General features: G+C 44.2%; 2 protein-coding genes across 2 annotated transcripts in view; one reads left to right on the top strand and one right to left on the bottom strand.

Moving 5' to 3' along the window:
- Positions 1–17,095, top strand: part of LOC311100665 (transmembrane protein 150A-like) — a 50,969-nt gene extending 33,874 nt beyond the window's left edge. Inside the window, exons 5-8 of the mRNA XM_084141598.1 lie at positions 210–277; positions 2,708–2,835; positions 15,663–15,840; positions 16,489–17,095. Coding sequence (XP_083997724.1) covers positions 210–277; positions 2,708–2,835; positions 15,663–15,840; positions 16,489–16,739 — 625 coding nt within the window. The 3' untranslated portion in view covers positions 16,740–17,095. The remainder of the gene's footprint in view (positions 1–209; positions 278–2,707; positions 2,836–15,662; positions 15,841–16,488) is intronic.
- Positions 17,096–19,066: 1,971 nt separating this feature from the next.
- Positions 19,067–24,070, bottom strand: LOC311101120 (S-adenosylmethionine synthase-like). The gene is made up of 2 exons (XM_084142181.1): positions 22,004–24,070; positions 19,067–20,406 (listed from the first exon to the last, which is right to left on the bottom strand). Exons 1-2 carry the CDS (start codon positions 22,139–22,141, stop codon positions 20,104–20,106), a joined length of 441 nt encoding a protein of 146 aa, XP_083998307.1. The 5' UTR covers positions 22,142–24,070; the 3' UTR covers positions 19,067–20,103.
- Between the last annotated feature and the right edge of the window lie 656 nt (positions 24,071–24,726).

Here is a 24,726-nt window from a genome sequence, read left to right as displayed (position 1 = left end):
GCTGGTTAAGGGCTGTAAGTAAGAATTTCACGGTAATGTCTACACCTGTTGTATTCGGCGCATGTGGCAAATACAATTTGATTTGATTTGATTTGATCTACATGAGTTGGTCTGTTGTCTCTGCCAGACTCTTCCCCAGAGGAAACATGTCCGGGTCTATTTCAGTGCCAAAGAGTTCAGACTAACTGATCCCTCTGTTTCCATTGCAGTAAGTGTGGGACCCTGCCCCCTGAGAGTTGCTTCTTCAGCCTCATCTGCAGTACTGGATGCTTCATGGGTATGTACCAGTACATTTCCTGTTTATTTTGGGAAGGAAGAGTGATGCTTAATTAAGTCCATTATGAGCTTGCAGTATCATAATTCTAAATGGACTGACTGCTCTAAGGCCAGTTAAAATGATTTGTAGGGCAGCAAGTTGTTATACGATGCAGATCGATGACTACTTCTGATGGTAGCTATCAACTTAGTCATACCCAGTACACTGTACATAACTGTCAGTATTTCTGTAGTTCTGTCGTCCTCTTCTTATACTTTTACTGTAGAAGTTAAAGAGTGGCCTCACTGGGCCTCCCTAAATGTAGTTGTTAAAGCTCCAGGTCAATGTTTTTTCAGCTGTGACTGTGTCTCCAACCAGGTCTCTGTTCCACAAACAGAAAGCTATGCCAGGCCCCTCCATGGTCCCCGCTCACCCCCTCTACTCCACTCTCTGAAAGGAGCACTTTTTGTATGTGTCCCCCACTCCCGCATGAACTAAAAGCAGCAGCCCGACCGTGGGCAACTACAGCAGTGCTGCCTCATTGCTGCAGACGATGTGCCTTTTTGGAATATTCAGCCTCAGAAACCTTAACTGTCGAGGAATTTGCCATATAAGGACTGGAGACCTTAAACCTATGATTAGCTTATTGAACCCTGTTCAAATAGTCTCTTTTCAGGTTGAATTATGTACAGTATTTGCAATTGTATAATTTGTGCTGTTGATCCACACAAAACAAGTTTCTCCCCTCCCCAGTTCAAAGTTAGAACAAAGTTAGGGCTGGTTTTGAAGTGATAATTACATAACAGTCTTATCAAACAGTACATGTAATACCCCCCATGGTTCAGTTTGTTTGAACAGGCCTCTCTTATGCCGAGTAGCGGTTAGAGGAACTGCTTGCGGGTTGAAGAGCTAGCGATCACGTACTCAAACAGACTAACAGAACACACCACCAAAAGCCACCAAGGGCTGGTTAGTGGTTTGAGGGTCTTGAAATATGGTGCAACATAATTCATTCAGTTACACCCTACGGTTATTCCCTCGGACCTTTGGAAGCCATAGGGCATAGCTCACTGTGTGATATATCAGGTAAGGTTAAACATGAACAAGCCTCTAAGGCACACCTGTTTCCTATAATTTTGTTCAGAGAAAACGCAGGAATTTGGAAACTAGGGATGACCAGGGATGTTCTCATGATAAGTGTGTGAATTGGACCATTTTCTGTCCTGCTAAGCATTCGAAATGTAACGAGTACTTTTGGGTGTCAGGGAAAATGTATGGAGTAAAAAGTACATTATTTTCTTTAGGAATGTAGTGGAGTAAAAGTAAAAGTTGTCAAAAGTATAAATAGTAAAGTAAAGTACAGATACCCAAAAAAACTACTTAAGTAGTACTTTAAAGTATTTTTACTTAAGTACTTTACACCACTGCCAGTATGACAAGCAGAACCTGTGAGGTCATCCAGTCCTGGGAGACCCATTTGTTAACCCTTTTAAAACCAGGCAGGTCAGGGGTCAGAGAGAAAAGGAAAGGGTCATGTTTACTGTTCTTTTAGCAGGCTTTTAGCATACTCTGACAGTGAACTTGTGTTCTTTGTTTTACTTACTGCAGGTGACACACATACACACACCTCGGAAATCTCCCACCCATCAAAGCTTTCCCCCATTCTTCCCACTCCCACAAACAAAACACTGTTTTTGTTTGATCACACATGCTGTGAGAGCGTTTACTTAACTCTGAGGTGTGGCGTGGAGATGAGAAGAATGATAATGTCTAAAACCTCACTGACCACAAAGTAGATCAACCACAAAGTAGATCAACCACAAAGTAGATTCTAACTAGTGAATTTGCCTAAGAATCACTAGCAAACAGGGATTTTTATTGCATTATCCACTGTATAATCAAAGAACAGCCCGTGATCTCACTGACGACACACACGTCTTCACACACTCACTCGCTTGGTGGTGAGATGGACACCAGATGTGAATACCACCATGTGCATCCAATGGAATTGTGGGAGAACAGTTTGCTGCTCTTGGAAGTGTTGTGCGACTGCAGAGAAGCCTTCATTGGGCAGTTTGGTACACAGCCATTAGGAATTGGCACACAACATGGTTTCCAGTTCTTAACAACTTGGCAAAGTCGGCACGTCTTGGCCCTAGTGATGTGCACTCTCTATCATCTTTTCCATCTTGCATCTCATGACCAAAAGTGGGGGAATATGTAGTGGATTGGGAAGAGGGTGTACTAGGTTACTCCCTACTCTGCAAGAGGCACATATAGAGTGTTTTGTTTGATGTTGCTTCCATGCTCTAGCAGAGTTGATAGTGAACCATCAACAGATGAGTGGCTCTCTCTATTTGATAGATAGGTGAAAATGAAAATCATTGTTTTGTTCCTCATCTGTCTCTCCCTCTCTCTCATTCTCCTCTCCCTCTCTCCTCCCTCCCCCAGTGATGTTGATAGGGCTGCTGCGGTATGCCCACGTCATAGAGAAGCACCAGAACTGTGTCCTCAACACGGCCAGCCTCTCCACTGGCTGGATCTGTGCTGCAGGACTCATCATGGTGGGCAACTTCCAGGTAAGAACAGAAGTGACGTCACTCCCTCAGTGGAGCATCTCTCTCACTAAGCTCTTGAGAGGTGTAGGATGAAGGTGAAATGTGCTTAACTGTTAGAGGCCTGTGCTCAGGTTTGACCACCGTATAGGCTGTGTAGGCTACTGTCTGTGGTAGATAGTAACAAGATGCAACTCCACACTTCTAAACTAAGACAGCATGTCCATTGTATGTATGATTGCATACAATTTTATTACAGTATTACATACATTGAAAATTACTTTTATTTCCAAAAAGGCACTTGTAATCATTATCTTCGCATGTGGGATTTTCACTACATCCGGGCATTGTAAATCACAATGACTTTATTGAAGCCGTGCAGAGTGTTTGATGTTCCCAGTAAGCTGGAGTTCCCTCAGGTGTGGTGTAGTAACTCTGAGGGGGGCTTTTGTTGCTGCACGGCGCCATTACTCATATTTTGGTCATAATTTTAATGGTTCAATAAATTACAAAAAAAAAATCATGACAATGCCCAAAATAATGGGAAATAGTCTCCTCTAGGTGCTCTGTACTGTAGTCTATAGTAAACATGCTACTTTGACAGCTAGCTGACCCCTGTGCAGGATGATGAACTGCAAGAAGTGTTTTGTAAGTGGGTTCGATGGCAACCCAAGGTCTCCTTGGCCTCTTTCTAACATACATGTAACTGCCAAAATAAAGGAAACACCAACATAAAGTGTCTTAACAGGGTGTTTGGGCCACCACTAGCCATCAGAACAGCTTCAATGCACCTTGGCCAGCCAGGTCATCCGTGATACAAGTCAGTATTCAACGTCCATACATGTCTGAGGACGTCGGGAGATGACGTGAAAAGAGGCCATTAGGGGCAATACCTTCAAGTAGGTTTCGGTTTTGTTAGGGTGTTATGGTCGGGGATGGCGGATGGGCGTAAGCATCTGCCTCTGATTCCGAAGGTTGCAAGTTCAAATCCAGCGATAGAAAATGTGCTTAAGGTTAAGTTTAGTCATTTACTCCGAATTTTTAAGGTTAGGCATTACCTCCAAATGGTTAAGGTAAAGTTTAAGGTTTGGGTTAGGGTTAGGGATGTAAGTAACTCAGGAACCACATGTGTGGAAGCACCTGCTTTTAATATACTTTGTATCCCTCATTTACTCAAGTGTTTCCTTTATCTTCAAACTCAAGCAGTGGATTTCCAACATCACATGCTGATTCCGAAAAACATCCCTAGCTGTCTGTTACTTTGAACCAAGGCCCATCTTTCTGGTACAAAGCGCACCTATAAATCATTTCCCCTCAAGTTGTGATTTCCTGACTGTAGAATGACAGAGGGGAGTAGAGAATAAATGTTCCTTCTAACTAGTATCACCCCTATAACCTGGAAACTATGTGAATTCTGGGTGCTCCACAGCCTGGCTTTGAGTGCGGTCTCATTCAGTAACACATTGTCCTGGTGTGGTCTTTCAGCGCGTCTGATCTCCATCTCCCCCACAGCTACTCATCTCTTTGTAGGCCTTCCAAACACATCTCTCTTGATGTTCTTGGAGATAGTCAGTTTGAGGCAGGCCTCTGGAAAGGCCTTTGGAAAGGTCTTGTAAACAGGAGGTTTTGGCAAGCTGCTGCGTTCCTACACTCTGTAGGCTTCTTGAGGTCAATCTCAGGACTTGGGCTCTTGTGACGGAGATAGTTGTCCTTATTTTACCTACTACCCCAGGATTCTGAGGTTCTGTACGTGTGATGAATGTGATGGATAGTGTGGCTGGTCGACAATGTTTGTGACAAATCACAGGTTGTTTTGTATTCACCTCAAATTAGAGCGGTGGGTAAGGAATGGGCCAGACAAAGACCTATTTACATGCTCCAGTCACACACTTACACAAACAACACTGATACACGCACACACACACACACACACACACACACACGTACACATGCACTCGCACACACTTACACAGCAGCGACCCGTCATTCAGGGCAGGTGGGGCTGAGCCCCACCTGTTTAGTGTAAAAAAATAAATAAATTGAGTTATAAGGGCGCATACAAACATGGTCTCATTTTTGCTTTCTTGAGTAAGGCAGCTCAAAAATGCAGGTGTTTCAGCCTAGCTCAGTGCTTTCTGTGGTGGTGGGGCAGCCAGCAGAAAATACGGAGCGTAGGGGTTGATAATGTTCTCTGGTTGCGCCGTGATTGGCTCAGTGTTCTGTCACTCATGGGGACACTACGTCGCCGTGAAATCTTTGGGGAGAGCTCGAAAATTCATACCCCTTCAGTGGCTCAAGGTCATTGGCCACAGATAAAATGATGTCAAATCACGTTATATCTACCGTAGCTTTGATTGGACTGATCATGTCAACATCATACTTTCAAAATCTTAGCTGGCAAGCTAGACAAGCAGTCATCTTCATGAATCATCATGAATCAAGTCGACAATCTACTGGCAAATCCTTTTCAATGATTGTCATATGAAGAGAAATTATAGATGTATCGGTGCTCATCAGCCATTGGACATAAACATTACACAAGTTGGAAATGGCAAATTCAACAATGAGTGATTTGGAGGGAATCAGTGCTAACTGCAAGCATTGCAAAGCAATCACTAGCCTGCTATTCAGTGGAATGGGTGTGTGGTCCAAGTCTGGGTTTAAGGGTCTCTTTTCCAAGCTTAAAAGGATAAACATTCACACGCCATGGGCCAGAAAAGGTTGAATACATTGGCCATGCTGTCAATCCAGCATGACTTCTGCTGCATTCAAAACAACTGGAAACTCGGAACTGGGAAATCTCAGACTTCAGTGAGTTCAAGACAACTGGGAACTCTGAAAAAAACTAGCTCCAACTGGGAAAATACTTTTTGAACGGTCATCCAACTCGGAATTCCAATTCGGGTACTCGGGCCTCTTTCTAGAGCTCTAAACTGAAGATCACTGACGTCATGATCCCATATTTTTGGGGGGGATTCATGCCAGCAAAGCCACTACACAACACAACACCAAACAATATATGAATTGCACTATAACGGTGACAAACGGTGCCCACAAACTGTTAGGGCCTACATTTTATTTTATTTTACCTTTATTTAACTAGGCAAGTCAGTTAAGAACAAATTCTTATTTACAATGACGGCCTACACCGGCCAAACCCGGTGTAGGCCGTCATAAAGCTGTCCCAACAGCAGAGCTTTCTTTTCAGCACCATGGAGTGAATCCTTACCACCGCTACACCTGGCTATCAGCGGAGCCTTGTCTGGCAGCAAAACAGTTCATTCAGCCTCATAAAAAGCTGACTTGCTTAAACAAATGTGGTTTCTACTGACAATTGAGATGTACAAACTATGGCATAAGGGAACGACGAGAGTTTTACTGTAGTATTCACTGTAGTGTTTTTGCGGACATGACTGTAGTATACTATAGTATTCACTGTAGTATTTTTACAGACTTTACTGTAGTATTCACTGTAGTATTTTTACAGACTTTACTGTAGTATTCACTGTAGTGTTTTTGCGGACATGACTGTAGTATACTTTAGAATTCATTGTAGTGTTTTTGCGGACTTTACTGTAGTATTCACTGTAGTGTTTTTGCAGACATGACTGTATTATACTGTATTATTATTATTATTATTATTATTATTATTATTATTATTATTATTATTATTATTATACTGTAATATACAATAGAGGCCCCGTGTAGCTCAGTTAGTAGAGCATGGCGCTTGCAACGCCAGGGTTGTGGGTTCGTTTCCCACGGGGGGTCAGTATGAAAAAAATAAAAATAATGTATGCACTCACTTGTAAGTCGCTCTGGATAAGAGCGTCTGCTAAAATGTAAAAATTCACTGTAGTGTTTTTGTGGACTTTACTGTAGCATTCACTGTAGTGTTTTTGCAGACATGACTGTATTATTATTATTATTATTATTATTATTATTATTATTATTATTATTATTATTATTATTATTACTATACTGTAATATACAATAGAGGCCCCGTGTAGCTCAGTTAGTAGAGCATGGCGCTTGCAACACCAGGGTTGTGGGTTCGTTTCCCACGGGGGGCCAGTATGAAAAAAATAAAAATAATGTATGCACTCAATAACAAGGACCTTGGTCAGGGAGGTGACCAAGAACCCGATGGTCACTCTGGCAGAGTTCCAGAGTTACTCTGTGGAGATGGGAGAACCTTCCAGAAGGACAACCATCTCTTCAGCACTCCACCAATCAGGCCTTTATGGTAGAGTGGCCAGATGGAAGCCACTCCTCAGTAAAATGCACATGACAGCCCACTTGGAGTTTACCAAAAGACACCTAAAGACTCTCAGACCATGAGCAACACGATTCTCTGGTCTGATGAAACCAAGATTGAACTCAACTCAAGATTGATTTACACTTTTTGCACCAAAGTACGTTCATCTCTAGGAGACAGAACACGTCTCCTTCCTGAGCGTTATGACGGCTGCATGGTCCCATGGTGTTTATACTTGCATACTACTGTTTGTACAGATGAACGTGGTACCTTCAGGTGTTTGGAAATTGCTCCCAAGGATGAACCAGACTTGTGGAGGTCTACAAAAATCTTTCTGAGGTCTTGGCTGATTTCTTTTGATTTTCCGATGATGTCAAGCAAAGAGGCACTGAGTTTGAAGGTAGGCCTTGAAATACATCCACAGGTACACCTCTACAACTTGATTGGAGTCCACTCAAATGATGTCTATTAACCTATCAGAAGCTTCTAAAGCCATGACATCATTTTCTGGAATTTTCCCCGCTTTTTAAAGGCACATTAAACTTAGTGTATGTAAACTTCTGACCCACTGGAATTGTGATACAGTGAATTATAAGTGAAATAATCTGTCTGTAAACAATTGTTGGGAAAATTACTTGTGTCATGCACAAAGTAGATGTCCTATCTGACTTGCCAAAACTATAGTTTGTTAACAAGAAATTTGTGGAGTGGTTGAAAAACGAGTTTTAATGACTCCAACCTAAGTGTATGTAAACTTCCGACTTCAATTGTATGTTTATAGATACAGTGGGGAAAAAAAGTATTTAGTCAGCCACCAATTGTGCAAGTTCTCCCACTTAAAAAGATGAGAGAGGCCTGTAATTTTCATCATAGGTACACGTCAACTATGACAGACAAAATGAGAAAAAAAAATCCAGAAAATCACATTGTAGGATTTTTAATGAATTTATTTGCAAATTATGGTGGAAAATAAGTATTTGGTCACCTACAAACAAGCAAGATTTCTGGCTCTCACAGACCTGTAACTTCTTCTTTAAGAGGCTCCTCTGTCCTCCACTCGTTACCTGTATTAATGGCACCTGTTTGAAGTTGTTATCAGTATAAAAGACACCTGTCCACAACCTCAAACAGTCACACTCCAAACTCCACTATGGCCAAGACCAAAGAGCTGTCAAAGGACACCAGAAACAAAATTGTAGACCTGCACCAGGCTGGGAAGACTGAATCTGCAATAGGTAAGCAGCTTGGTTTGAAGAAATCCCAGAACCACACGGGGGGACCTAGTGAATGACCTGCAGAGAGCTGGGACCAAAGTAACAAAGCCTACCATCAGTAACACACTACGCCGCCAGGGACTCAGATCCTGCAGTGCCAGACGTGTCCCCCTGCTTAAGCCAGTACATGTCCAGGCCCGTCTGAAGTTTGCTAGAGTGCATTTGGATGATCCAGAAGAGGATTGGGAGAATGTCATATGGTCAGATGAAACCAAAATATAACTTTTTGGTAAAAAATCAACTCGTCGTGTTTGGAGGACAAAGAATGCTGAGTTGCATCCAAAGAACACCATACCTACTGTGAAGCATGGGGGTGGAAACATCATGCTTTGGGGCTGTTTTTCTGCAAAGGGACCAGGACGACTGATCCGTGTAAAGGAAAGAATGAATGGGGCCATGTATCGTGAGATTTTGAGTGAAAACCTCCTTCCATCAGCAAGGGCATTGAAGATGAAACGTGGCTGGGTCTTTCAGCATGACAATGATCCCAAACACACCGCCCGGGCAACAAAGGAGTGGCTTCGTAAGAAGCATTTCAAGGTCCTGGAGTGGCCTAGCCAGTCTCCAGATCTCAACCCCATAGAAAATCTTTGGAGGGAGTTGAAAGTCCGTGTTGCCCAGCGACAGCCCCAAAACATCACTGCTCTAGAGGAGATCTGCATGGAGGAATGGGCCAAAATACCAGCAACAGTGTGTGAAAACCTTGTGAAGACTTACAGAAAACGTTTGACCTGTGTCATTGCCAACAAAGTTACAGGCCTCTCTCATCTTTTTAAGTGGGAGAACTTGCACAATTGGTGGCTGACAAAATATTTTTTTCCCCACTCTGTGTTGTGTATTTGATGTATTGATGCAGGGCTCATCCGTAAAAGTATTGATGCAGGGCTCACCCCCTGCTAAAATAAAGGTTAAATAAAATAAGTAATAGTGAACTTTACTTCTCACTGATAAAAAAAAAAATCCTCAATAGTGGTAGAGACTGACTCATATGCCCTCTGGGAGCCAACTCAAAAGAGACCACATTCATCTAGAGGTGTTAAGAGGCCAGCCCAGAAGCGGAGGAGGGCCAGTGCACCAGTGGCAACTACCACTGAGGGAGAGGACCGTAGGCACAATGTGCTAGAGGATGATGTGGAGCCACTTCCACCAACATTTTGACCTAAAAGGCAGCCAGGACCTCAGCTGGACATGACTGGAAGTATAGCCCCCTTCATCTTTTCCAAATGTTTTTCTCCTTGTCTGTTCTTGGTTCGCTGGTGTCTAAAACCAACAAGTATGGGGTTAAGAAGCAAGCAGGCAAGAAAGAGGCATGGAAGCCCATTTCCATCCAAGACCTATACTGTTACATCTCACTGGTCATTTACATGGAGCTCAAGACTCTACCAACTGCCTTTCCCCACAACTGTCATGTCTTCTAACACAGCAAGCTTTGATAGGCTCTGCAAAATCAAACCTCTCTACTCCAGCATTGCTGAGGCTTTTAGGACCCATTTTCAGCCCGCCCAGAACCTGTCCATAGATGAGAGGATGGTAGCCTCAAAGGCAGTTTACATTTTTTTGTTTACGAGGGGAAATCCATCTCAGCCACTGGTAAGGGACTTTAGTTATGATTCTGTTATGGAATTATTGGAATTTCCACTGCTGGGGACGGGCTACAAACTGTTTGTGGACAACCTTTACACAAGCCTTACCCTATTTACAGACCTGAGGAAGCTGAATGTATGGTCTTGTGGCACCATTAGTCCCAACAGAGTGGGTTTTCCCAAAACAAAAGTAAATGACATGCCTAAGAGGGCTGATATGGGTACTATGCGATGGATTCGTAAAGATGACCTACTCTTTGTAAAGTGGATGGATACCAGAGAGGTGGTCATGTGATCCAGTATCCACAAATCGTACAGTGGCGATCACGTCAGCAGGTGTGTGAAGGACGCTAATGGGGTATGGACCAAGGAAAATGTCCCCACTCCAGCTGCTGTAAAGGATTACAACAAGAGCATGGGAGGTGTGGACCTGTCAGATGCGCTGATAGGCTACTACAATGTTCTCCACAAGACAATGAAATGGACATTGTTCTATCACTTCATCGACATTGCTGTGGTGAATGCATTCATCCTCCAGAAGGAAATGGCTAAGAGCTGTGGACAGACCCCCATGACACAGCTAGCCTTCAGAGAGCTGCTCATCCAGGAGCTTGCTGACTACGGCACAAAGTCCCCTGCAGCACCTTCTGTCCCCTCTACCTCTGTCCCCTCTACTCCTGCCACCAGTTGTGTTCACCTGCCAAAATACATAACAGCAGACCTGAATGTGCCTCAGGGCCAAAAGAGCACAGCAGGGAGGCGTCGTTGTACTCTGTGCAACAAGAAATCTCCCATCAGCTGCACTACTTGTGCTGTTACCCTCTGCTTCACAGCAGAAAGAGACTGCTATGGGACTTGGCATCAGCAGCACAATCTTGTGTCGAGGACTGTGGGTGTTCTAAATACTCTAATTGTAAATAGTGTGTAAATATATATTTTTTTCACTTTGTGTGTGGTTTGTGCACTTATGACATTAGATCATGTGTGGTCCTCTGTAGCTCAGCTGGTGGAGCACGGCGCTTGTAACGCCAAGGTAGTGGGTTCGATCCCCGGGACCACCCATACACAAAAATGTATGCATGCATGATTGTAAGTCACTTTGGATAAAAGCATCTGCTAAATGGCATATTATTATATCAGTGTTGGCTGCTAACTTGGCCCTTGTCTTAAATAGTTCACTTCTGTGTTGGGAGGCATTGGATCAGCGTTCTCGTCGCGTCTCCTGTTAGTACCTTTTATGTAGGGAAGCTAATGATCCATCATGTATGACATTCCTGGGAGTGTGTAAACTTTAATTTTTTATTACCATAGCATTTTTGTATGTTCTCTATACATTTACATTTTAGTCATTTAGCAGACACTCTATCCAGAGTGACTTACAGTTTTAGTGAGTGCATACATTTTTCATACTGGACCCCCGTGGGAATCGAACCCACAACCCTGCCGTTGCAAGCGTCATGCTCTACCAACTGAGCTACAGGACGCCCTGTATAGTTGTCTATAGTTAAAATGTATCAATTGACCAATTCGGCCACTTGGAGGCCACTTGGGTACATTTGGGCAAACTCGTGAGGGACACCTGGGAGACTTCATACTAAATATATGTAGCTCTCTCATTCTTGAATGCACCACTCTGAAACTTTGCACACACACTGTTGCCCTGTTGTGGACAACATCTAAATGATAGAAAACGCATGTTAACCACTTCTGGATAGGACCCTTCATCTCAATTTCCACCAAAAATGACATACCCAAATCTAACTGCCTGTAGCTCTGGACCTGAAACAAGGATATGCATATTCTTGATACTATTTGAAAGGAAACACTTTGAAGTTTGTGGAGATGTGAAATGAATGTAGGAGAATATAACACAGTAGATCTGGTAAAAGATAAAACAAAACAAAAAACATGTGTTTTCTATCATGCTGAAACACTCCACCCTTAGGATTGTTCAGCATGTCAACAACCATTTCAACAGTAACATCTGTTACCCCCAATATCTCTTTTGCCGTCTCCACAATAACCTTATACCTGGCATTTCTGCTTTCCACAACTCGAGTCGTATTGATAACCTTACCAATAAAAGCTATGAAGTCAACTTTATTCATTATCAAAGTGTCCTTTAACACCGCACATTCATGAGCGCAAGATTTCTGAACAGGCCTCCAAACCATGCCAGGACCAGCAGAAGCACCATCCCCGACATTAGGTCCACTTACTACAGGAGCAGCCATGGAAGCTCCATCATTCCACACGGTAGTTCCACCAATCTGTCGTACAGCCTCTGCATATGATACATCATGACTCATTCTATATCTCTGAGACTCTCTAGCCTCTCTCTGCACCTGGCATCCACCAAATGCTGCACTATGTTCCCCCCACAATTACGACACATATCCTTCACATTGCTCCCACATTCACCGTATTCATGATCCCCTTCACGCTTGGCACACCTTTTCCTTCCTTTACATTGAACAGCTACATGTCCCATTCTTTGGCATTTAAAACACCGCAATGGGGAAGGGACAAATTCTCTGACATTGAAACTAAGGAATCCTATCTGTACTTTCCCTGGCATAACCTTCTCAAACCTCAGCAGCACTGATAGGCTTTCACTTCTTTGACCTTTTTTCCTACTGATCAACCTTTTGGCCTCAATCACTCTTACTCCCTTCACATTTTCTTTAATATCATCTATGATGACTCCCCTCAATCCAGCATAAGCACCAGGGGCATGGCTTTTAATCCTCTTCCCATTAAGCTTTTCCATTTTCTGAATCTTCTCTTGCTGAATCTGGCTACCACAAACTATTAACAATCTACCATTTCCAATGAACCGAGCTAATTTCACTTAACCTACCTCTTTCTCTACGGCATTAGTTAGTCGGATAGGGTGTAAGTGAGGCCCTGCGGTCTCATCAAACACTATCACATTTCCACTCCAACACATCATTACTCTTGCTTCCTACCTTGGCCCTCTTTATGCTTTCTTTACTATACGTTCTCTTCTTCCTATATCTTTCCACTACTGACCATTCCGGTCCTTGACCCTCATCCACACTCTCCATACCATCAGAACTGACATATTGTTCGCATTCCAGCACAGCTGTTGCTTCACCAACTTTTTCTCCATTTCCTCCATTTCGTCCTCACTATTCGCCGCCATTTCCGACTCCTTGGCTCCAGCATTCACCTCGTGCCTTCTTTCCCAACCGCGAGTGGGCATTCTCATCATTCACACTGGTTTCCTGCATCATAATCCATGTCTCCCACCCTGAGGGTCGCTACAATATACTTCTCAAACACAGCCAAACGAAAGTTGAACAGAGCTGTATTCTCAGGTGGCTTGAGCCTTGCTAAGTGAAGGCAGACTGTCTCCCAGCTAAAGGTCTGTACTCTAGAACTGGCACATGTTCCCCACCGTGTGATTATGGAGACACCTGTCTGAACATCTCCACCACCTCAGCCTATCATACAGTTTACCTTATTGTGTTTGTGTAATCATAATACTGGAGAGGACTCTCAAAGGTCAATACAGGGGTGTGGTTCCAAGTTTAAAACAGTCAGCAATTTAGATTCAAGAATTATAGTTCAGTAACATTGAGAAGGTGTGAAGATTTTGAGGTGTAACTGTTAGTGTTGTTGGTGTGGGAGGCTAAGCTTGAGGATTCATATTACTGTGGTATCTTGTGAAATGTTACCCACCTTGATTCCAACTTTACTATCAAATCTTATATACTGTACATTCCTTATACTGTACTGAAAGAATACTGTACAATGTATTTTCTTAGCTCTATCGTTTTGTATTGTTATACTGAAGCTCCTCTGTTTTAGAGTGTTATTCTGATCCTCCTGCTGCAGATTGTTCTCTTTTCCTGGAAACAAGTTATTTTGTGTCAGTCTCTCAGATAATAGAGTAATACTCTGTTAACAGTGACTAGTGTTGTTGGGTCGTGTGTGTGTGTGTGTGTGTGTGTGTGTGTGTGTGTGTGTGTGTGTGTGTGTGTGTGTGTGTGTGTGTGTGTGTGTGTGTGTGTGTGTGTGTGTGTGTGTGTGTGTGTGTGCGTGCATGCATGCATGCGTTGGAAGTACATATATACAGTACCAGTCAAAAGTTTGGACACACCTACTCATTCCAGGGTTTTTCTTTATTTTGACAATTTTCTACATTGTAGAATAATAGTGAAGACATCAAAACTATGAAATAACACATACAGAATCATGTAGTAACCAAAAAAGTGTTAAACAAATCAAAATATATTTTTATTTGAGATTCTTCAAAGTAGCCACCCTTTTCCTTGATGACAGCTTTGCACACTCTTGGCATTCTCTCAACCAGCTTCATGAGGTAGTCACCTGGAATGCATTTCAATTAACAGGTGTGCCTTCTTAAAAGTTCATTTGTGGAATTTATTTCCTTCTTAATGCATTTGAGCCAATCAGTTGTGTTGTGTCAAGTTAGGGGTGGTATACAGAAGATAGCCCTATTTTATAAAATACCAAGTCTATATTATGGCAAGAACAGCTCAAATAAGCAAAGAGAAATGACAGTCCATCATTACTTTAAGTCAGTCAATCCGGAAAATGTCAAGAACTTTGAAAGTTTCTTCTTCAAGTGCAGTCGCAAAAACCATCAAGCGCTATGATGAAACTGGCTCTCATGAGGACCGCCACAGGAATGGAAGACCCAGAGTTACCTCTGCTGCAGAGGATAAGTTCATTAGTTACCAGCCTCAGAAATTGCAGCCCAAATAAATGCTTCACAGAGTTCAAGTAACAGACACATCTCAACATAACTGTTCAGAGGATAATCAGGCCATCATGGTCTATTTGCTGCAAAGAAACCCCTACTAAAGGACACCAATAAGAAGAAGAGACTTGCTTGGGCCAGGAAACATGAGCAATGGACATTAGACCGGTGGAAATATGTCCTTTGGTCTGATGAGTCCAAATTTGAGATTTCTGGTTCCAACTGCCGTGTCTTTGTGAGACGCAGAGTAGGTGAATGGATGATCTCTGCATGTGTGGTTCCCACCGTGAAGCACGGAGGAGGTGGTGTGGGGGTGCTTTGCTGGTGACACTGTCTGTGATTTATTTAGTATTCAAGGCACACTTAACCAGCATGGCTACCACAGCATTCTGAAGCGATACGCCATCCCATTTGGTTTGGGCTTTGTGGGACTATAATTTGTTTTTCAACAGGACAATGACCCAAAACACACCTGCAGGCTGTGTAAGGGCTATTTGATCAAGAAGGAGAGTGATGGAGTGCTGCATCAGATGACTTGGCCTCCACAATCACCCGACCTCAACCCAATTGAGATGGTTTGGGATGAGTTGGACCGCAGAGTGAAGGAAAAGCAGCCAACAAGTGCTCAGCACATGTGGGAACTCCTTCAAGACTGTTGGAAAAGCATTTCAGGTGAAGCTGGTTGAGAGAATGCCAAGAGTGTGAAACGCTGTCGTCAAGGCAAAGGGTGGCTACTTTGAAGAATCTCAAATCTCAAATATATAATATATAACACTTTTTTGGGTTACTACATGATTCCATATGTGTTATTTCATAGGCTGGAAGTCTTCACTATTATTCTACAATGTAGAAAATAGTAAAACAAATAAAAACCCTTGAATGGGTAGGTGTGTCCAGACTTTTGACTGGTACTATACATACGTATGTGTGTGCATGCCTGCTTGCCCACCTGCCTGCGAGAGTCCATTTATGAATTTATTTTGCAGGTGGATTATGCTAAAGTGCTACACTACGTGGGTGCAGGGGTGGCTTTTCCCACCAGTATACTGTTTGTATGTCTGCAGTCAGCCCTGACCTACCGGCTGGCCAAGACCCAGGGGGAGTACAACGTGGGCCACCTGCGACTCGGGATGAGCCTGCTAGCCTTCATCACCCTGGTTCTCGGTATCCTTTCTGCTGGTTGTCACCGTGAGAGCGAGACATGAAGGAAGGATGTACAGTAGTTATGTGTTACATGGCCCCCTTGCTGGATAAATACATGTTTTGCATACATGCTGTCGAGATGAGTATATGCATTTGTATTTTATTTTCATTTAACCAGGTAAGTTGACTGAGAACACATTCTCATTAACAGCAACGACCTGGGGAATAGTTACAGGGGAGAGGAGGGGGCGATGAATGAGCCAATTGGAAGCTGGGGATGATGAGGGCCAGATTGGGAATTTAGCCAGGACACCCCTACTCTTACAATAAGTGCCATGGGATCTTTAGTGACCACAGAGAGTCAGGACACCCGTTTAGCGTCCCATCCGAAAGACGGCACCCTACACAGGGAATGTGCCCTGGGGCATTGGGATGTATATTTATTTTTTTACCAGAGGAAAGAGTGCCTCCTAGTGGCACTCTAACACCACTTCCAGCAGCATCTGGTCTCCAGGACCAACCCTGCTTAGCTTCAGAGGCAAGCCAGCATTGGGATGCAGGGTGGTATGTTCTGTCATCGACCAAGTGTGTGTGTTCACATGCTATCTCTCAGCTCTCCTTCTGTCTAGATAGGTTCTGTTGTTCTCCTTAAACCCCTGTCCCTCCCAGGCGGTGTCTTCTTCATCCAGGAGAGCTTTGCCCTGCAGCACGCCTCCGCCATCTTTGAGTGGCTCTTCTGCATCATCATCATGCTCTTCTTTGGGACCTTTGCTTTTGAGTTTGGGGACATGTCCGGGGACACCCTGATGGTGCTGGCCAGAGGAGGGGGTGTCCAGGGCTTCTCTAGCAGTGACCACAAGGCTGAGGAGGCAGGAGGGCCCAACCACCACTACCAACCAGATGGCATAGCCATGCTGTAGGCCTATCAAAGCGAGGCTACGGGGCCACTGACCAATCACAAACAGGGTGGAAGTGGGAAGAGTGGATGCCTGACCGATCATAGTCCACCAGAGGTCATGAAGACGACGGACCCTGCAAATGGACCTGCTCGGTATTTCAGATAGCTAAAGTACCCAAAGCTTTTCTAACCAATGACTAATATCATGTTATTGCCATATTTGTACTGCGTTGCAGCAGATAGTACAGGGTGGATTGCCCAACATGTGATGTTACTAGTGCCTTTTGGAACACAGGCAGGCACACACATACACACACACACACACACACAACACACACACACACACACACACACACACACACACACACACACACACACACACACACACACACACACACACACACACACACACACACACACACACACACACACACACACACACACACAGACAGACCTTCCTTGTCCTTTCCTTTCATCATTATGTGATCACTCTTAATTACGAGAACTTGTTGGCTTGCCTTGTACCAAATCCGATGTCTTGAGTGCCTGTAAAGCCTCCCGAGTGGCGCAGTGGTCTAAGGCACTGCATCGCAGTGCTAGCTGTGCCACTAGAGATCCTGGTTCGAATCCAGGCTCTGTAGTAGCCAGACGTGACCGGGAGACCCATGGGGCGGTGCACAATTGGCCCAGGGTAGGGGAGGGAATGGCCGGCTGGGATGTAGCTCAGTTGGTAGAGCATGGCGTTTGCAACGCAAGGGTTGTGGGTTCGATTCCCACAGGGGAAATAAAAATAATGTATTCACTAACTGTAAGTTGCTCTGGATAAGAGCATCTGCTAAATGACAAAAAAATGTAAAGCTATCATGACTAAGCAGAATATGGGTATGTGTGATCATTATGTTTGGCCATTCAGACTCTGAACTCTGCATTGTTTCTACTCAGGAAAATCTGTTTAATCACCAACTGTTGCTCAATGCCTTTTAACTGGACCTTAAAGGGAAAAGCATTCTTAAAGTCAAACAATATGGAATTGTTATTTTCTGTGCTCAGAGATATTTAATTGTTGTATTGTTGTAGGTTTAATTGTTGTACTGTATGAAAGGTAAATAGAGTGATCGGAGGTTCTGTCCGGGTGCAGTGTCCCTAGTTACTTAATTTTGTGAGGATTATGCAGGTTTTACTTGATGTTGCGTAACGCATTGAAACCAGTAGGGGGCGCCCTGATCAATGGTTTTGTTGAAGCGTCATCGGACACAGAGGTGAGCCTTACAGTGGAAAATATATTATTCCTTAAGTTAAGGGAAGCAAACCAGAGAAATGAATCACTTTGCTGTTGAAAGTGTGTCCTTGATCCAAATTGATTACATTAATGAGAAATGTTATTATAAATATTTTAATCAATGTTATTTCATGTATGCTTTCCAATGTTTCAGGTATAATTGCAAATATAGACTATTATTTTTTACTTAATCTAAATCTGTCTATTTATCACCTAGAACCTGTTTTCTAATTCATAATTTTCCAAAGTGCTTTTGTATCTTAAAGTAAGCATTATCAATACCATAGCAAAGAATAATAACATTTTCTGAGAATTAACTCTTGTGGAGACTAATGAAAAGACATGTTTGTTAAAATGTTTTATTGTTTAAAAGCCTATTTACATTTTCCAGTATTGACAAACTGTATCTGAAGGATCTGAGTTTACATGGTTTAGAGCAGTAAAAGTAATAAGAGAGAGAGAGATGGTTAGGTAGATCATGGTTTCTCAAACTCGGTCCTGTCACTGCTACGTAAAGTATGGCTATTCTACCTTTAGATTTGGTCATTCACTTTATAACAAAAGGCGGTTTTAGCGCATACAAAAAGCCTAAAGTGGAGTCAACCCACAATGTATTTAATCCAGTTTACTGCTTTAGGCATTACTGAAACCAAAGAAAAACTTAACAAAAACGAAAACTGCACCAAAAAGGAAGTTGTGTGCGTGAGACAAGCCGCATGTATAGATGTGTACAGTATGTTAAAAATACCAAACAGCCATCTCACATATCTGATGACCATTGAGGTGAAGCGGGGGGGGGGGGTTATGAATCATAGCCACTGCCCCTTCCGCACCCCTGTCTTATGACCGAGATGTTTGGGGTTTTAGTTTTCACCCAAAGAGAGAGCGAGAGAGAGTACACTCCCCCCTACTCCACCCTTGCCCACCCTCCCCGTACCCCTAACAGCTGCCGGCTTGGCTGTCACGTACTGGGTAACAGCAAGACAGACAGCTGCCCATGTCACCGCTGCCCCATGCTCAACGCGCCACACACTAGAAGTTGAGGTTCTTGGCCACCTCCCAGGGAAACTCCTTCCTGCCAAAATGGCCGTAGCAGGCCGTCTTCTGGTAGATGGGCCTTTTCAGGTCCAGGTCTCTGTGGACAAACATCCAACAAGGTATTCCTGCCAAATCTCATTGCTGCAACTTAGTGTTGAAGGTCAGGGAATATATACATATACGAGACTAGGGCAATAAGATTTTCTTGGCATGTGACTTGATTAGGAAAGATTTGGTGCTTATAACTAAGGCCCAGAGTTTCTCCTGGCCTGGTTGAGTGATCAGGAATAACTCCTGGCCCTATGTATGACTAAGTGGAAATAGATAATAAGAATTGTGTCCCACCTGACAATGACCCCAGGCCGGAGGTCAAAGTTCTTGTTGACGATATGCAGCAGCTCCTTCTCAGTCTTCTGGGAGGAACCATAGGTGAACAAGGAGATGGACAATGGGGCGGCCACTCCGATGGCATAGGACACCTGGATCACAAACACAGGATATCAACTCATCAGTTCCAATAGAAATGACTGGCATTGTTTACTTCGGTTCGGTTGACAGTGTCCAAAGGTTAGAGAAGTATACGGTTGAATCTCTCACCTGCACCAGCACCCTCTTGCACAGATTGGACTTGACCAGGGACTTGGCAACCCAGCGTGCGGCGTAGGCGGCAGACCGGTCCACCTTGGTGTAGTCCTTACCGGAGAAGGCCCCGCCTCCGTGGGCACCCCAGCCACCATACGTGTCCACAATGATCTTCCTACCGGTCACCCCAGCATCACCCTGTCATAAACAGAAATGTGTGAATGTGTGAAAGCGGACAAAGACCAGAGGTTGTAGCTTTCACTCATACAAAATTATCAAGAAAATCAAATGATTCAAGCAGACAGTGTGTTCACAGGCTGTGGATTCCACATGAATCACCACCCAGACACTACAAAGATCCAGCCGTCCTTCCTAATTGAGCTGCTGGAGAGGAAGGAACTCTTACTGATAACTGGAAGCAAACTGGAAGTAGATATAAAGTAGTCGGCCAGACCTCCTCAGTGGAGGGAGGAACATCCACTTAGTCCTAAAAAGGTGAGGTCCTTTGATAGCTCAGATAGGTTCTAACAATCCAGGTTGAGCTAACAAATGAGACAATGACAATTGTTACCTGGGGCCCACCGATAACGAAGCGTCCGCTGGGCTGCAGGTGATAGACGGTGTTGTCGTCCAGGTACTTGGAGGGCACCACGGCCTTGATGACCTTCTCCTTCAGGATCTCCTTCTGCTCCTCCAGGCTCACGTAGTCGTCGTGCTGCACTGAGATGACCACAGTGTGAACTCTACGAGGGATCACTGCCCCGTTCTCCTGGGTGTAGTGAACTGTCACCTGGAGAGGAGGGGAGCAAGGGAGAGAGGTGAAGAGAAGGTTAAATGAAGAGCGAGAGAGCTGGGGGAGTGAGTGTGTGGGAACTACATTATCGAGTTCTCCAAACCAGCTTTTGTTCCAGCCCAGCACTAACACACCTCTACAAGAATCTCTAATCAAGTCACAAGCTTTATTCTGAACCATGCTGCTTAGTTACATCTAGCTTGGATGCTTCGACTAGTAGTATAGTACATTGTTTTGGGGGTACCTCCAAAACATATGATATGTTAAAATTATTTGGTTACTTAAGACAGAAGGTTACTTAAGACAGAAACTAAAGTAGGGAGGTTGGTTGGACTCTGGGAGGATAGGTGGGCGTATAACGCGAACGTCTAGCAACCCAAAGGTTGCGTGTTCAAATCATCTTGGCGACAACTTTAGCTAATTAGCAACTTTAGCTAACCACAACCATAGCATTTTGCAACTACTTAGCATGTTAGCTAACCCTAATCCTAACCCCTAACCTAGCCAGCTAACGTTAGCCACAAATACTAACGCAACAAGATGTATGATACTGTACGACCGCTAAGACGTATGATACTGTAGGACCGCTATTCCACCACCGGACTATTCGTAACATATCCTACGAATTGGAGGACATAGCATATCATACGAAATGGAGGGACCAAGAAAAATCATAATATTATCCGAATGGGTGTGAGACAGCATTGTTACTGCTTGGCTGGAAGAAAAGCCTTCACACCCTATAATTCTTCAGGACCCCTGTGTTCTGTATTGTGAATGTGTCATGGGTTGAGGGGTGTGATAGATCTCCTGCGCCAAGATGAAATGTGGCACTTCCCTTTGGTCGCTACTGAACCCCAGGAACTCCAAATAGCACCTTGAGAGAGTTCTCTGTTTCCAAAGAGGACCAATGATTTTAGAGCTAGAGCTTTTCCAAAGGGCAGGGGGCGGGACATGTGGACAGTGGACTCGCCTGAAGACTAATGAGTTGTCCATGGGAACATGTGGGAGGAGAGCAAAAGCAGACCATGGAAAGATTCCAGGCCTTGGAATCCATGTTCTCTATGTCATCAAGCTCACGGTGTAAAGCAGGGTTCTTCAATTCCGGTCCTGGAGGGCCGAAACACTTCTGTTTTTTATTTCTACCTGGTAGTTAATTGCACTCACCTGGTGTCCCAGGTCTGAATTAGCCCCTGATTAGAAGGAGAGGATGAAAAACAGAGGTGTTTCGGCCCTCCAGGACCGGAATTGAAGAACCCTGGTGTAAAGCAATATCGATGACTGGGTTCAATGTAAACACCAGAACAGCTTCCAGTCTATCTGACTTGAAAGTCGATCACCATGACTTGTAAGAATGTGCACGTGAATGTGGATTACTTGTGTGTGTGGAAGGTCAGAAAGTTCTTAGATAAGACTGGACACTGGAAAGGAAGGGAGAGTGGGTCTCCAAAAGACGGAAGCTCCTGTTGCTTTGAGAGGGTTCATGTTCAGTGGCCATTTATGGAAACATCTAACTGATGTATAATGGAATGACAACAAGGATGACTCAAAGCTCGAGTCAGAGTGTAACGATATCGATCTTCCATCATCATACCTGGGTCTTGGAGTCAGGGCGGAGCCAGGGGACATTGCCATTTCGCCTCAGTTCAGCCATCTTGGCATTGAGTTTGTGGGCGAGGACGATGGTGAGAGGCATGCACTCCTCTGTCTCATCAGTTGCATAGCCAAACATCAGACCCTGCAAACCAAGCACAGGCAGTTTAGAATGATATCACCTCACACTGCTGTCTCAAACCCCAATTGTTGAAGGATCTGTTTAATCACCTGGTCTCCTGCTCCGATGTCACTTTCCATCCGGTCGATGTGAACTCCCTGGGCAATGTCAGGGGACTGCTGCTCCAGAGCCACCAGCACGTTACAGGTCTTATAGTCAAAACCTGAGGGGAGAGAAACGTGCTATAACTGCCTTGCGTGCCGGATTAAAAACATTGTGCACACCTGGGCTATGATAACTCATCCTAAAGAGAAAAAGGTAGTGGAAAAACGATATCATAATATATGCTTGGGTAGGGGAATGATTTATACAAGTCCAACCATACCTTTATCTGAGTTGTCATAGCCGATATCCCTGATGGTATCCCTCACAATTGTCTGGTAGTCCACGTTGGCCCGAGATGTGATCTCCCCACAGAGCAGCACCATGCCCGTCTTACACACAGTCTCTGTTCACAACACACAATGGTTAGAATACTAACCATATCCCTTATCATCATGCAACATTCATTTAACTGAAAATAGTATTTTCGTTGCGATAGAAAGACGGTCCGTCATTTCCGTAAATAATCCATGCTCAGGCCAAAGACTGAAGCACTTCAACAGCATCTGGGGCTGTATGTATCAAGTGTCTCACAATAGGGGGGCTCATAGTCATTGTGATCTATAAAGCAAAACTGATCCTAGACCAGCACTCCTACTCAGAGATGCTTGATACACTACATGACCAAAAGTGTGTGGACACCTGCTCGTCGAACATATCATTCCAAAATCATGGGCATTAATATGGAGTTGGTCCCCTCTTTGCTGCTATAACAGCCTCCACTCTTCTGGGAAGGCTTAACATTGCTGTGGGGACTTGCTTCCATTCAGCCACGAGCAGTAGTGAGGTCGGGAACTGATGTTGGGCAATTAGGCCTGGCTCGCAGTAGACGTTCCAATTCACCCCAAAGGTGTTCAATGGGGTTGAGGTCAGGGCTCTGTTCAGGCCAGTCAAGTTGTTCCACACCGATCTCGACAAACCATTTATGTATGGACCTCGCTTTGTGCACAGGGGCATTGTCTTGCTGAAACAGGAAAGAGCCTTCCCCAAACTGTTGCCACAAAGTTGGAAGCACAGAATCGTCCAGAATGTCATTGTATGCTGTAGAGTTAAGATTTCCCTTCACTGGAACTAAGGGGCCGAGCCTGAACCATGAGAAACCGCTTCAGAACATTATTCCTCCTCCACCAAACTTTACAGTTAGCACTATGCAGTCGGGCAGGTAGCGTTCTCCTGGCATCTGCCAAACCCAAATTTGTCCATCGGACTGCCAGATGGTGAAGCATGATTAATCACTCCAGAGAACGCATTTCCACTGCTCCAGAGTCCAATGGTGGCGAGCTTTACACCACTCCAGCCGACTCTTGGCATTGCGCATGGGGATCTTAGGCTTGTGTGCGGCTGCTTGGCCATGGAAACCCATTTCATGAAGCTCCCGACAAACAATTATTGTGCTGACGTTGCTTCCAGGGGCAGTTTGGAACTCGGTAGGGAGTGTTGCAACTGAGGACAGACGATTATCACGCGGTACGTGCTTCAGCACTCGGCGGTCCTGTTCTGTGAGCTTGTGTGGCGGAGCTGTTGTTGCTCCTAGACGTTTCCACTTCACAATAACAACACTTACAGTTGACCGGGGCAGCTCTAGCAGGGCAGAAATTTGACGAACTGACTTGTTGGAAAGGTGGCATCCTATGACGGTGACACGTTGAAAGTCACTGAGCTCTTCAGTAAGGCCATTCTACTGCCAATGTTTATCTATGGAGATTGCATGGCTGTCAGCAACTGGTGTGGTTGAAATAGCCAAATCCACTAATTTGAAGGGGTGTCCACATACGTTTGTATATACAGTGGCAAGAAAAAGTGTGTGAACCCTTTGGAATTACCTGGATTTCTGCATAAATTGGTCATAAAATTTGATCTGATCTTCATCTAAGTCACAACAATAGACAAACACAGTCTGCTTAAACTAATAACACACAAACAATTATACGTTTTCATGTCTTTATTGAACACACCGTGTTAAACATTCACAGTGCAGGGTGGGAAAAGTATGTGAACCCTTGGATTGAATAACTGGTTGACCCTCCTTTAGCAGCAATAACCTAACCAAATGTTTTCTGTAGTTGCGGATCAGACCTGCACAAAGGTCAGGAGGAATTTTGGACCATTCCTCTTTACAAAACTGTTTCAGTTCAGCAATATTCTTGGGATGTCTGGTGTGAACCGCTCTCTTGAGGTCATGTCACAGCATCTCAATCGGGTTGAGGTCAGGACTCTGACTAGGCCACTCCAGAAGGCGTATTCTGTTGTTGATTTACTTCTGTGTTTTGGGTCGTTGTCCTGTTGCGTCACCCAACTTCTGTTGCGCTTCAATTGGCAGACAGATAGCCTTACATTCTCCTGCAAATGGTGTTGATAAACTTGGGAATTCATTTTTCCATCGATGATAGCAAGCTGTCCAGGCCCTGAGTCAGCAAAGCAGCCTCAAACCATGATGCTCC

Source organism: Coregonus lavaretus (genome assembly GCF_964263955.1).
Source record: "Coregonus lavaretus genome assembly, chromosome: 25".
In the NCBI taxonomy this organism is placed as follows: domain Eukaryota; kingdom Metazoa; phylum Chordata; class Actinopteri; order Salmoniformes; family Salmonidae; genus Coregonus; species Coregonus lavaretus.
Note: the sequence above shows the minus strand (reverse complement) of the source record. Positions and strands in the feature narration are given on the sequence as shown.